The following is a 14786-nucleotide window of genomic DNA, read 5'->3' on the forward strand; positions in this document are numbered from 1 at the left end:
CACTCCCAACTCCTTCTTCCTTCATCTCTCGTCTCTTTCCTCCTGTCCTCTCTCTCTTTGCAGGAGCCAGGTGTGCTCTTAGCATCTGTTACCATGGAGTCTTGGGAAGACACAACATCTCCTGGGTGACAGCTAGCATCCACCACAGGTGTACTCTGTTCTGGGGAACACAAACACATGTACCTGCGTACACACACACTCACTCAACTTCTTTTTTTTTCCGATGAAATGACAACACAAACTCTTTTATCCACTATGTATCTATGTATATATATATATATATATATATATATATATATATATATATATATATATATATATATATAAACATTTTTAAAAGAAAATGACACATAGAAAAAACGCCCGAGAAATATTCCTCACCCCAGATTGACACGTTTTTCAAGTGAAGAGTACATTCTGTACTAGACTTAAAGTACAGTAAGTTCATGGTGATACCACAACCTGAATCCACTGAGACACTGAGAGGGTGTTGAAAAAAGCTAAAGCAAAGTGAATTATTCAAAACACCCTGTTGTCAGACATTTTAAAAGTCTGTCGTGGCGGTACTCTAAGTGATGCATGAAAAGGAGCATGAACTGAAGTTATTTTTATGAACATGGGGCAATTATTGAAACTAGAGAAAGATGAAAACTTCTCGTTGTCTTTTATTTTGATCAAACATTGCACTCTTCATTTTGATAGAGGACACCTTTATGACATGAGACGGTAAAGGGGTCCTCTATCACATTCACATACTTCATTTTTTCCGAAAAACATAAACATCCCTACACTGCGTAGTGCATCGAGGTCAGACTGACTGCAAGTTACCACTGACATTACAGTTAAAAGCGCTGTAATGTCCCGTACAAAGAGAATCACCTTGGAGTGGCATGTTATTTGCAGATATTTTCTGATATAAAAATCTACTTTGACATTTTTAAATTTAACATTTTCAGAATAGAATATAGCTTCATAAGTGATTTTTGGTACAGTGCAAAGACGTGCTAACAACTAAACTTTAAACGAGTGCATTTGAGACAGCAACTAACAGCAACTAAACAAAAAGTACAAACAACCCTCCTGCCCACTTTTTAAAAATAAATGTATAATGCATGAAAACAGTTGCTGCACATTTCAAAGTGTAACCATATAACCATATACTGGCAGGAAAAAGCTGCATTTGGCTAACGCAACTCCTGCATTAGCACTTGGGTCTGACTGTAAGGCATGTTATGAACCATTTGAACTCCATGATATGGCAATCACACACATACAAATCACTGTATAAAACACATCTGACTCACAGAGTCACTTCAGATGACACCGGAAATATTCAGTGGAGAGTCAAAGCTGAGCAAACGTACTAACACCAGCATTGATCTCTCACAGAGAGTTAAGTGGCAAGTTACTCTGTAATGCAGTCTAAAAAATGAACAGTAGCATTGTTATTTATCTGGATGTCTATAACGGCTGTTATGGTCCACAATTACAGTGATTTAACTTGTAAATAACAGAGAAGTTTTTGGATTTTAAGCAGATAAAGTTGTCAAGATTGTGGAGTGCGTACTGTTTGAGGAGAACTAACTCTGGCAGCCAGTAACAGGAGGTGGGGCAGGCCTGAAAGGTAAAGTTAGCTGTGTCCCATTTGATGAGGATCACCTGAATGTTCCATTCAACAATGGATCTTTGAAGGATCTTTTGAGCTGAAACAGGCCTCTGCAGTCAGTTATGTCACATTTAGTCTAGAAACGTGGACTAAAGAAGATCCAGGCCCTCAATCGGGACTCAGCAGCATAAACCTCGACCCTCCCCGACGCCACAGCTGATTGGCTGACCAGCATCCAATGTTGCGTCCGCCACTGACCAGGATCATGTCAACTGATCCTGGACGTTATCTGCGATTTGCTCCTTTGGCTTCTCAGTTAGGGGCAGAGGTAAGCTGTAGGGGAGCGCTGGGCTGTTGGTGGGGAAGTGGTGGATGCCCTTTGATGAGTTTTTGGCAGGGCTGCACAGATATTGGAAGCGCTGCGTGGGGGGGGGGGGGGGGGGGGGGGGGGCAAAAAAAACAAGCTGTTTTAACATAATATCTTTATCGCTCTGAACAAGTCTTTAATTATGTGCTTAGTTTTAAAATCTTGCTTCTGTTTCATTTTTTTTTCAGCTTCATTAAAGAAAGATTAAAGAAAGCTCTCGTGTAACCTGTGACAGGGTTCCGGGGGTGGTGGCCACAGCATAGATGGCCCAGATGGGAAGCAGGGAGACGGAGGAAAGAGTAAGGATCCAGCCCAGCATGGTGGCCCAGGCCGGCGCTACCAGGCCTTTTCCCAGGCTCAGCGGAGACCAGTTCACCAGGGAGAACAAAAAGGTAGCCTGTAGGAGACACCGAGAAGGGATGGGTCAGTCGGTCCAAAAAGAATCTGAATCAATACAAAGATGGCAACAATCTGGGCTAAGACGGCACATCAAGGAATAGTTGAACATTTTGAGAAATATCCTAATCGCTTTCCTTTGGAGAACATCCACACCGCTCTGATGTCTGTGTGGTAAATATGTGGCAGAAGCCGGCAGCCAATTAGCTTAGCATGGCTCAAAGACTGGGAAAAAAAGGAAGAAACAGCTAGCCTGCTCTGTCCAAAGGTAACAGAATCCACCTGCCAACACCTCTAAGGCTCAGTCATTAACATGTTAACGTCTTGTTTGTTTATCCTCAGGAAAAACTGACGTGTAAAAACCTGGTTGCCTGGCAACTGGTCCCATCCAAGAAATAGTCTGGCGCGATTCCGGTTTGGAGGCTAGCCACAGTCAGGCTAGCCGTTGTTGAGAGTAATATAAATCTTCTGTAATAACTGTGCATCCCAAAATGTTGAACTACTTTCCTTTAAAGAAAGCTACATGTAAAAAAAAAGTACATATATGATTATATATATCACATTACATATTTTATTTAGCACAGCATGCATGTTTCTATATTTTATACTATGATAAAACTGCTAAAATATTCATGCTGACATGAACTTCAAGGCAGTGAAAATCTAACATGTTGCACATTTTGCATGTTTGCGATACATAAATGCGGTTATTGGGGGGTCAAACAGAAGCATTTTGACACATGGAAAGGCCACATATGTCATGGGAGGTGGACTGCTTGACAGGCACGAGGAGGAATTTGTATGATATCCCAAACATGCTTTTATGTGTATACTATTTCACAGCGAGCAGAGACTAAACAGCAGGTCAGCAGGGTGGGGTCACTCACAGTGCACACAGCTGGGGTCAAGTATTTCCAGCACAGCTTGAAGGCAGGCAGGGGTTTGTGGCCGGTCATATCCCTGATATTGGCACTGAAGCGCTCGGCTCCTGTTGGCAACAACAACTTCACCATGAGTAGCTGTGTTTTGATTGGACGGCATGATCTGGTTTATGGCTCACTTGTTGCTTTTGGTGGCGGTGGCTGACTTTGGTTGGAATTTTAGCCAGTATTCACCACTATAGAGGAAGGAACTCGGAACAGCTCTTGAAAAACAAAATATTCACGTAATCCGACATTTCCTTGTCGCAGTTATCGAAATCAAATGAAGTGAGACGCACAAATTTACACAATCGCCCATTGCTTTGTAAAACTTGATGTGCTCACAGCAACACAGAACCTAAACATATCATTGGAAATGGAAATATATAAAACAATAATTATATTTCAGATGTTATTTAGCAGGAAGAAGAAAAAGAGGAAGTGGCTATGAAAGACAGTTTTGGATGTAAGGATTTCATTATAGCCTTTGGGCCGTTGTGAGCAGGGTTTTTTACATTTTGATGGGTCACTCAGTAAATAGAGGCGCCCCTTTTCTAAAACAACAGAACTTGTGGAGTGGAATTCCTTCAGGACCACATAACAAGCGGCAGAAGAGTGCCAATGGATGTTAGAGTGCTTAAAAAACTAGAATCCCACAGTCATAAAAGGGGGGAAAGGTGCACTGGAGTCCTCTCCTCAACTCCGCTGCTCCGCTCACCTACTGCTGGGAGAGCCATAAAAGCAGGCTTCCTTGGTATTCGTATTCACCCACACACACACTAACGCACACTCTGTTAATCTATTTGGCTTTGTTATCACCTGTGATGGCCCCATACTTTTTTTTGCAACTTTTCTGGGTCTTAATTCTTTGGCAGGTACAAAGAAAATTGTCTGAACCGGCAGAGCACTGGATGTATTGTCCTGATGTACAATCAGGCACATTCCACCTATCACACACTTAAACAAACAATGTTTTTGTGAATGCTCTCGAGCCCCAGGTCTGGCTGGGATAGGGGCTCCCGGGGTCCGCCAGACTGAGACTGAGAGGCGACGGGGCCCGGAGGCTGATTTAGGGCCCGAAGGAGACAGACAGGGGCCTGGCTAGGAGCCAGTCTCCTTACAAGAGTGGGTCGCTGCGGCCATGTTAATATGCTGTCTACTGACTCTAACTGGAATGCAGGAGGAGGGGAGAAAGTGGACCATTTGACGGTGTGTTTATCAGATTTTAGGAATTACTTTCACTTTCAAGGAGAAGAGAGGAAAGGGAACAAAAGAAAGAAAAGGAAAAAGGAGAGGTGAGCAGAGGAGAGGGATTTTTACCGTAAATCCAACCGATGGCCAGAGACTGGAAGATGGAGAGAAGCAGCAGGCTGGCTCCACTGCAGGAGAAATGGTCATAGATCTGGAACACATACAGACCACCCTGCATCGGGGGGGGGGGGGGCACACAAAAGACAAAAAAATTACATTACTCCAGCAGCAAATAGGGTATAGGATCACCTCGCACACACACATCCATCCACTTACCGGCGTGACCATGACCAGTCCTACCAGGAAGCAGACGATGCAGACCAGCAGCAGCAGCAGCTCTCGGCGGTGGCCTCGTCTGATCAGATGAGGGTACAGGTCAGTGATCGACGTCATCAGGGCCTCCAGACTCACGAACTGGGTGACAGAGGGGAGACGGGGTCAGCCGCGTGCTGACGTCAGTTTTACACGATGCTACATCGGTGCCACGAAATGTAATTCATCAACGTCAACGTGTGTGTGTGTGTGTGTGTGTGTGTGTCTACCTGTGTGTCCAGCCCCAGCATGATGATCATGAGGAAGAAGCAGACAGCCCACAGCTGGGGGACAGGCATCATGGCTACAGCTCTCGGGTAAGCAATGAAGGCAAGGCCAGGCCCTGAGAGGACATGCCACCACAGGAAAAATATGATTAACAAAATAAATATATGTTTTCCAAACATAAAATGCATGATATGAAGAACTGTGTTGATTTTATTCTGATTCAGCTTCTCCAATCTACGCATTGTCATCTCTAAATGCTTTCCAATTCTGTGACGCGGAGCTCCAAGCACATTTATTCCTACTGAGGGTTTAAAACGGGTCACTTTTATTGAATCACATTTGAGATCACTTTCCTAAAGCAGCTGGGCACCGTAACTTAAAGCAAACATCACTCAAACAGGAGTAAATGGTGCATTCACGGACTAACAAAGATTAATAGTTTCGGGACAAAAATCGAGCTTGATGGCACAGAGGAATGAGCCGTTTCAAGGTCGGGCGACACAGATGATACTTGTTGGTACGATTAAATCATTGTTGGGTTTGGTCTCTTAATTTTCTGACAATAAGAAAATCATCAGACTTTTCTTTTAAGCGCCTGATAATCGGCACAGGGAAATTCATTGGCTTATCCTCACAAATTAGGTGCCGCGACCTTTGGGATCTGGCTACTGTTGGTTGTGCCTAGTTTTGTTTATGGTAAAATGGGCACAAAGAGGAAAATGGAGTTCATTTTCATTTGTCAGCATAAATTTGGACGATTTGATGAAGCGAATATGATAGCTTCCTCCTTTTTGGATTCTCTCTGTTCCCGTAAGGGTCAGCATGGAATACTACAGTGGATTAATTTATTAGCCATTCACGTCCTCTCTGCTAAGGAAAATCCTGTTTCCTCCTCCCACCCTGGTTCACCTGACTGGGCCACGGTGGCTATGTCCACGCCCTGCTCCTCGGCCATGAAGCCCAGCACAGAGAAGATGGCAAAACCTGCCAGGAAACTGGTGCCGCTGTTCAGGAGGCACAGGAGGAAGGAGTCCCTGGAAGACCACAGACACACACACACACACACACACACACACACAGAGACACAATGCGATTAATTTTAACATTACAGCAACACACAACTTGAAGAAATCCATGCAGAATTAGGAGAAACAATTCAATGTGATACAAAAGTCAAAATGTCTTTAGCAAAACTGGCATTGAAACAGAAACCAGTGAGGTCTTGATCTTGGTCTTTGGCCTTGTATTGTGAAGCTGTGTGTGTGTGTGTGTGGGTGGGTGGTGTGTGTGTGTGGGGGGAGTCCTCCAGTGTGGGAAACATGGCAGCGAGGGCTTTTCTTTGAGGTGTGGCTGTATCAGTGTGTTTTCTCTGTCCATTCCAGCCATTCCTTCTGGAAGCCATCTGACCAGTGGGAGCTTACATCTTGCATTTCAGTGAATAACGGTGTGTCTGAAGTGGAGTGTGAGGCGACGCTGTGTGGCTGTTGCGTGTTGCGTGCGTGACGAAGTGTCTCACTTATAGCAGTTATTGTTGTATTTGTTGTAACTGCCGAGGGCTGTGAGACTTCCCAGACAGATCCCATATGAGAAAAATATCTGTGTACCTGCATCCATCCATACCTACAGAAAGAGAGGGACAGAGAGAGGGGATAACATGTAATGGACGTAAGCAGAATGAAGAAGAATTTGATAGATTTTCCTGTTACTGACACGTTTTTGACTCATTTGCGACAGAAAAGACTCATTCCACCCATTTCCATCATCTCATGAAGAACTGCGATCAGTGCATGCAAACCAAACGGAGAAGTTGCAGATATAGTTTTAAACATCCTCAGATAAGCTTTATTTTGGACCAAAAGCTAATGGCAGTAACATCGCACTGTGAAATTCCCACTCGAAGTGAACAAATCGCTGGCGGGCCGGCGAGGAGCTTGCAAACATGTGTCAGTAAGCAACTTTCAACTTCGTCCAACAGCTTGTCACAGAACGTCAAGCAGCAACGTGTTTTTATCTGTAATCTCGGAGCAAAAAAATAAAAAAATATTCACGATGCAGTCCTGCCTGCTGTCCTGCAGGTCTGACAATACACCTTCTCACCTGACAGGTTGGGCCTATAGGAGCTGCTATACCACCTGAAAGAATGACTGGAAGAATTTCTCCAATAGAGAGTTTGAATGTTGAATAATCTAAATGCTTCCAAAGCATGTGTGTGTGTGTGTTTGCACCTGTGGGTCTGCCAGGCGGGTGTGGTTTGGTTTGAGGTAGTAGATGATGCCCTGGGTCGCTCCAGGCAGGGTGGCACCGCGCACCAGCAGCACAAACAGCATGACATATGGGAAGATGGCTGTCAGGTACACCACCTAGAATGTACACAGCGTGCGGGGATGTGGTCAGGACGGCATGGAGACGGAGAAAACAGAGGGGACACATGTGCGATGTCCTCAAACGGAACGGAAATACTAAAAGAGGCAACCCTGGAAAGTTAAAGTCTTAAAACCTGTTGAAAGAAGGTGGCAGTAACACAACAAACAAGTCCTGCAAAACGACTTCAGTGCCCAGCCCCTTATTTCATTTGCTAGCCACGTGAAAGAGGAAGATTTATGTCCTGTTTCTAACTTTGTCGCCACTCAGACAAAGACAAAAAGACTTTGTGCCATCCGAGTGTATTTCCATCTTTTGGTCATTCAAAAAGAGAAACTAATTAACTGATGGTAAAACCTTTTTTTCACAACTTAGCAGCTTAATTTGTAGTATTTTTCTGAATGCCCAGGAACAACTGGGGAAGAGCTGCTGTCCTGAGTGTGAAAACTGCATCTGAAACAAAGACGTAGTGTCAACCCAAGTAGGAACACACAAATGCCGCTTTTAGATCCAGGTTTTATCAAGAGGGCAGAGGTCCTGGGGTCAAAAATAAGCAAGCATCTGCTCTGCTGAAAAGCCCTGGGGTCAGACTGAGTGCATAGGAGACGATACGCTCAGAAAACACAAGGCACGCTGAATCGAACAGTATGTGTATCAAGTCTGTGTGTTGAGGTTTGACCTAGTTATGACTCTAGAAGGAAAGGGTTTCACTTTAATGACCTCGTAAAGCTGTGTGTCAGTGCCACTGCTGCTGCTGCGACAGCTGATCATGCTGATAAGCCCACAATGACTAACTTCCTGTTATTCTTACCACATCGGCGCGCATCTGTTCCCGACCGCTCACGCAGTATCTGCACCTGCTTCACACCAACTGCTGCTAAACGTTCTCGCTCCTGCTACTCTATGTTGGTCACATGTTCACATGAGATACAAATCTATTAACTTACAAAGCAAAATAGACAACCTAAAGGCTGGGACGTCCCCAGCGTGATGATGCTGATGTGTTTTGATGATGCTCACCTTTCCGGTGGACTTGACTCCCTTCCAGACACAGAAGTAGCAGATGAGCCAGATGATGCCAAGACACAAAGCCAGCTTCCAGCTGATTGGACCCAGCTCGTCTAAACTGCTGGTAACGCGAAGCACCTCCCGCCTAGACCATGCATACATGCAAACACACACACACACACACACACACACACACACACACACACGTTGCTGTTAATGCATGATGCAAAAAAATAAATGAACAAAAAAAGCAACAAGGAAGCTCCACTCACTCCCAGAACTCCATGACAGGGGAGGTGGCATTCTCAGGCCGGCTGCTCCCACTGGCTGTCTGGTTGTGGTGCTCAAACAGGACACATGTCTCTACAGCAGAACACACACGCACACACAAACAATACACCAATAGACCCCTTAAAAAGCCCCGCAGCAGCCTCGCATTGCAATGACAGAAGCGTCAAATTCAGCGTCTTTACTGACCGGTGTTCCACGTGTTGTTACAGTGCGACCAGGGAAGCTCCGCCTGGAAGCTGTGCGACAGGTAGAAGAGAGCCCAGGCCAGGATGACGATGTAGTACACACAGCCGTGCAGGATCATCACCTGGCTGGCATAGCCGAGACCTGCACAGACAATAAGAAGCTGCAGCTAGACAGACAAAGGGTGTGATGGATTACACAAGCACGCATCCTATCTGATAAACAGAACTATATAAAGAAGTGGAGAGTCGCGGTGACACAAATAAATGAGCCTCAAAGCGCTCATGCACACATTCTATTGCAAGTCACTTGAGTTTCAAATGAAAGCATCCATTTATTGAGACACTCGACACGCGGCCCACATCTAGTACATCTTCATTACGAATGAATGATGGTCTTATGATGCCTCGAGTGGGTTAGAAAGTGTGGGCTGGAGACAAATAGCTGTTTGTGGCATCCTCTAATGAAATCCAGGCCTTTGTCGGATGATGGCATATTAAAAGTGCAAACCAGCCGGCATTTGTTTGTCTAAGTTTGGATGTATACTGACACATTTGCCAGAGGAAGTGCTGCGTATTCTCTGCTACAGTAGAGTCTGTCCCCCGTGCAAAACACATGGCTTTCACATGACTAGCCGTCAAATAAATGCTGGTAACCCTGTGAGCTTGTGCATGTGTGTGTGTGTGTGTGTGTGTGTGTGTGTGTGTGTGTGTCTGCAGGCCATATGGACCAAGGGGCAGAGCAGCACATGGCACGCTCGTAACCATTTGTCACTGAGCAGGGTATGAACAGCAATCTGGAGCACACACATATTCTCTTTACATTGTGTTTCCAGGTGGTCCAGCAAGCGCGCTACTGAGCTTACCTGCACCTGCGCTTGAAAATGCCAAGGCCTGGTTTACACAAGCTTTGACTTTGACAAAATTTTTGTTACATTCCTCTTTGAGCCTCCTGAACTGCAAGCCCTTTGGCCCGGGCTGTTCTTGAAGAAGGTCTTTCAGTCCAAATTTAAGAAAACAGTCTCAGCACAATGCCCATTTAGAAGCTGTTCACCAGATTTTCACAGCGACTGCATGGACCCTGCGGTGAGACGGTTTCTGCTGTTTTCAAAGTCAAGAATGAACTTTTGACATCTGTTTTTAAACCAACAAAAACAAGAAGTTCTTTAAGTGCTCCGAAAAAAACAGAAACGTGAACGCCCACAATTGCACAAACTTCATCTGCTGACGAGGATCATGTGATAACCCTAACCCTCCAGCAGGTAAGTCCATCCCTTATGTGGTAACACAATGCAGACTAAAAAGGACCAATCCCAGCTCAGCCCGTCAACACAAATTTACACTATCTACTGTGTGTGTTGTTCCACCACAAGGCAGCACGGCTATTGACTGCTGCTGTTCAAATTCATTTCATTGACCCAATAATTATACATTGTGCAGCACCTATAAATAAACAGGGCTGGGCAGGTAGGTGGATCAAAGTCCTCCATGGTGTTACTGAACGGACTGATCCAGATTGATATACAACTGTAAACAGATGGAATCTTTTGTGCAGGTATAGTTAAAGAGTCTGTCAGTGCATTTCTACCATGCAAATGTCTCAACCAGCTTCCATTCCTGAAGGGTTCTGATCATGCAGGATCACACTGTTTTATTTCTCTTAAAAAGCATCAAGAAGATCGCGACATTCTCTGTGGAAACCGTGTCAACTGTGATCCTTTCTTTGGATAACAGGACACCAGGAAAACGAGTGTTTTTATTGCCCTGTGCATGCAGCGAGCAGAGCATATCTTCTGATTGCAGTCAGAGGTTGAGATGTGTTTTGTATTGACGTGGGCAGTTAAGGAAACAGCGGCTGGTTTAAAGCGCCGGGACAAAAACTAAAAGCCATTATGACACTGCAGTTTTCTCTGAGTCACACCTTATCAGTGTTTGAACTTAATCTTATTGATTCACTTGCTTTACAAATACATGTGGCAGCTTGCATATAATTTTAAAGACCATGAAGAAGAAAGGGAAATAAAACAATGACATTTTCCAGGTTTCAAATCAAAGAGCAGATAACCGCTGCCATCTTATAAAACCATGCTTGATCATTAGCTCATTGGTCGTGGCAGTTAGTGGAGTGACATTATGGGTCAGAGGTCTATCTAAACTGAATATCAGCTGCAGCCTAAAATAGTCTGTTGATAACATAATTACATAAGTGTACCTCCAAATAACGGGCAGATGGTTCTCCAGGCGCTGACCCCTCCAAGGCTGGTGTACTGTCCCAGTGAGGTCTCCAGGAGGAACAGGGGGATGCCGCACAGCACCAGGAACAACAGGTAAGGTACAAAGAACACACCTGGGCACACACATGAGGTGCATCACTGTGAGGTGCTTCGCTGACTCCATTCAGCCCATTATCTAACCCTGAAATATCTTTTACCCCAGTTTTAAAATCTAAATTCAACTCCAACCTGACCTGCCAAAATTGCAAAAATCACTTTAATGGACTAATTTCTTCATCTGTCCATCTTCAGGAGGATAGCTTCTGTCTTATTGTAGCATGGGTGTATAAATACAACTCTAACAAAAACTTGTCAATTTTAGAGAATGAGAAACAGAACAAAGAAAGAGGGAAAGGATAGATGATAGAGAGCCAAGAGAGAGAGAAAGTTTTCACACTTTTTAGCTGATAACTCCTCTCTTCATCCCCACTCCCCTGCTGTCCCACATGCTTTACCTCCTCCGTTCTTGTAGCAAAGGTAAGGGAACCTCCAGACGTTCCCCAGGCCAATGATCTGCCCCGCCACAGCCAGTAGGAACTCAGCCTTGCTGGCCCACTGGCCCCTGGCGTGCAGGCCGTCATCTTTGATGGCTTTCCCGTTGGGGAGGCTCCCTTGGTGGAACTTGTTCAGCAGCGGGTCTCCTTGCTGTGGCGGCACTTTGTCGGCCATCACTGGTTCCGGCATAGACACACACACACCCCTAATGACAGGAAAAATGCAAGAAATGAAAAGGCAAGTTGGGAGAGGAGAAACTAAAGACGCTGTGCGTCCACAGAGAGTAACTGCAGCATGTAAACAAACATAATCCCTCTAAACTTGCAAAAAAAAAGCACAAAAGAAGGTTCGCTCACATCTTCACGGCTGGGACTGAGCAGCAAGAGTTCGGGTGTATTTTTTGTAACAGTGGGTTTGGCTGCCTCACTTATCTGTGATGTGTGTCTCAAGGACGGACTTGTGGGTGTGTGTCCTTTATCTGTACTTTGCAGCACGCTCAAGGACTGGATTCGTAGATTTTTGTTCTGATGTGCAAAGGCTCAACATCAAACACACACACGTCGGCACACACTTATATGTGTGCGTGTGTTTATATATAAAAAGACTCCCAATGACTTTCACTTTTTACTTATTGATAGTCTGACCTAAACCAGGAGAATATACAACTATATTTACATAGCAACAATATCCAGTTTAAGGTATTTTAACAAAATCTCCACCATATTTAATGAATGTCTTTATATAGAGACATTTGTGTATTGTTGTCCTCTTTGTTCAGCTGATAGCTAGTTGATAATCATAATCTTTCCACACTTTTATTCATCATGTGGTATTATTGAATGGCTTTTGAGTTAGGGTGTGATCTGTCTGTCTGCGATAGCCTTTTTATGCCATCCATATATGTAATTAGAAAAGGGTTGGGGGTTGCTGTTCTTGCTGATGTAGCAGGGGTTGCAGCTGAACTTTTTTTCCTTTATTGTACACATGTTCATCGACAATGATACAAAGACAATAGACATCAGAAAACATTAAAAAAAAACTGAAAACCAAACAAACACAATTACGTTTAACAATGCCAGTTTGTGTTATATGTGGCATATTATTCTTTTTGAATAACTTAAAGGTTTTAGTCGCTGTTTTTTTGGTTTTAACATTAGATAAGATTGTGCTATATTGTTTAAATGTCACCAAAGTGTAGCAAAGTTGTTTCCTGGCTACTTTTCCTCATGAATATGGGGTTTTCCACAACTAATAGGTAGTTGTGTGTGGCATACAGCACTTTAATTATTGTATGTATATGTACAGTGAAAGACTCTTTGTACCACACTTTTGCGTCCAGTTGCACCTTAACTTCTTCGCTTTGTTGCCGTGAGCGTGACGTAACCCAGTGCCACTCTTCCTTTTCCTCAACATTGTGCCCCGTTGTGCCATGTGACACATAACACTCACAGCACGAGCACAAGCCACCTTTCGCTCGCCACATGCCACTGTCACCGACACGTCAATGAAATAATAATAATAAAAACAAAAGAAGGGGAGAGTGACATTGTAGCACCACACGGGCTAATTCTAGTGCTCCGTTATCCTTTCAGCTGTAGGCTACACATGTAACAGCTTCACGAGAGCGTTATGCAAGCTGAGCGCAACAGCACAGGCGTCTTTAAAGTCTCACGATGCTCTACAGCCGATGCCTCGAGTGAGAACCGGGAAGCTTTACATTAATCTTCCCCAGGTTTGTCGCGTGAAAGGATAAATTGCAGAGAATTCGACATATGTTGCCTACCTCTGCGTTTCCTGTAGCCCTCTAGACCGCGACCACCCCCGCGTACCGGTGGTCAAATGGTTCGTCCCAGAGCCGCTGGCCGGTGCAGCGCGCGCACCTCAGTGCAACTTTATAGCGGTGGCAGCAGGTTGAAGATGGTCAGCGAGAATGGCAGTTAGGGGGAGGTATCAAAGAGCATGCACGAGGCCAAATCGCTCTGAACTGGCCCGACCTGAGCTGCAACGCCGGAAGTAGCGAAAGCGTTCTTCTGTTGATGAAATTAATGAGATCCCATTGTTATTGTTTAGGAATGGGCGTGATGAACACCCTCTGCGCAAGTTTTTACTGGCAGTATCCGTGCAAAGTGCAAAGTGTGATAGCACTTATTGACCGATTGCTTCACAGATCACTGAAGCTGTGCAAGAAACATCTGGCACAAGGGTGTTTTTTTCACCCCCAATAAGTCAGAAGCTACTTCAAGACATAGAAAACAAATGCAGAGATAAAGAAATAAATAAGATCATAGGAGTGAAACAAAAGTCAAGTGAAGTGAATGCTCAGCAATGGCAACAACTAGCCAGCTGCTCCAGTGCTGTGCATTCCCTGTTGGACAGGGTAGACCTCTGTCATCATTACCACAAGATCAAATGCTTTCCCTTTAATTTTAGTATATATTAAATAAAAAAAACAAGCTTTTAACCTTTTTACAGTGATGTAGTCTTTTGCCCAACACAGATCCTGGTAGTCAAAACCTGCAGACCACTTTGCAGTTGCTGGCTGACAGATTCTTGATTTGACCAACGTGTCATATGGCAACTGATTCATAGATTACACTGAGGCCTTGCGGGGTATACGCATCTACAGTACATTGTTTAACCACATTCCATGTCACGGTTGTTTGCTCTGTGTCTATGTAGGCAATACTGAGATTTGAGAGAAACAATAGCCTTCAGCTTCATTTTTGAGTACTGTGACATCTTAATTATTTCTGTAGCCTTAAGCAGCTCTCAGCACATTTAATGGGCTGTGTCATAACCTGCGCTCTTTCAGCCTAACATTTACAGCCACAGTAAAAAGTCCAGGCTCCAGCTAACACTCCACTCCAAGGACTTCATTCAGAAAAATTGCATTAGTTTCTATTAGGAGATGTATAAATCACATGCAAAAACGGAGATGGTTGAGATCTGCCTTTATGCAGATGACATATATTTTGCAACCAAGTGCCTCCAAACTCTCTTCAAGAGCACAATCTTAGATTTTAGTGTACTGAATAAATGACACCGGAACCCTCAGACAATAAGACCAAGATCTATGACTTCACCCAGGTTGACTTG

At 44.3% G+C, this 14786-nt stretch overlaps 1 protein-coding gene across 3 annotated transcripts; it reads right to left on the minus strand.

Annotated features, from left to right (window-relative positions):
* Positions 1-663: 663 nt before the first annotated feature.
* LOC121627534 (sodium- and chloride-dependent GABA transporter 2-like) lies at positions 664-13581 on the minus strand. 3 transcript variants are annotated; one of them, XM_041966482.1, is made up of 15 exons: positions 13474-13581; positions 11651-11895; positions 11135-11269; positions 8927-9067; positions 8722-8812; positions 8462-8594; positions 7306-7440; positions 6597-6700; positions 5990-6114; positions 5083-5195; positions 4817-4954; positions 4610-4712; positions 3257-3357; positions 2200-2370; positions 664-2025 (listed from the first exon to the last, which is right to left on the minus strand). In XM_041966482.1, the coding sequence occupies exons 2-15, from the start codon at positions 11877-11879 to the stop codon at positions 1870-1872; spliced, it is 1875 nt and encodes a 624-aa protein (XP_041822416.1). In that variant the 5' UTR covers positions 11880-11895; positions 13474-13581; the 3' UTR covers positions 664-1869. The 3 variants fall into 3 exon arrangements, with proteins under 3 accessions (XP_041822416.1, XP_041822417.1, XP_041822415.1); XM_041966483.1 differs by lacking the exon at positions 13474-13581 and adding an exon at positions 13036-13064; XM_041966481.1 differs by lacking the exon at positions 13474-13581 and adding an exon at positions 12047-12103.
* Positions 13582-14786: the final 1205 nt, after the last annotated feature.

The sequence above is a fragment of the Chelmon rostratus genome, chromosome 24, assembly GCF_017976325.1.
Source record: "Chelmon rostratus isolate fCheRos1 chromosome 24, fCheRos1.pri, whole genome shotgun sequence".
NCBI classification, from domain to species: Eukaryota; Metazoa; Chordata; class Actinopteri; order Chaetodontiformes; family Chaetodontidae; genus Chelmon; species Chelmon rostratus.

Bases quoted from the DNA above. Each gene is read 5' to 3' on its own strand.
- LOC121627534 (XM_041966481.1), bottom strand. The intron at 4,713-4,816 runs GTAAGTGGATGG...CCCCCGATGCAG, and splicing joins GACTGGTCATGGTCACGCCG to GGTGGTCTGTATGTGTTCCA. The intron at 2,026-2,199 runs GTTACACGAGAG...CCCCCCACGCAG, and splicing joins CCCCCGGAACCCTGTCACAG to CGCTTCCAATATCTGTGCAG.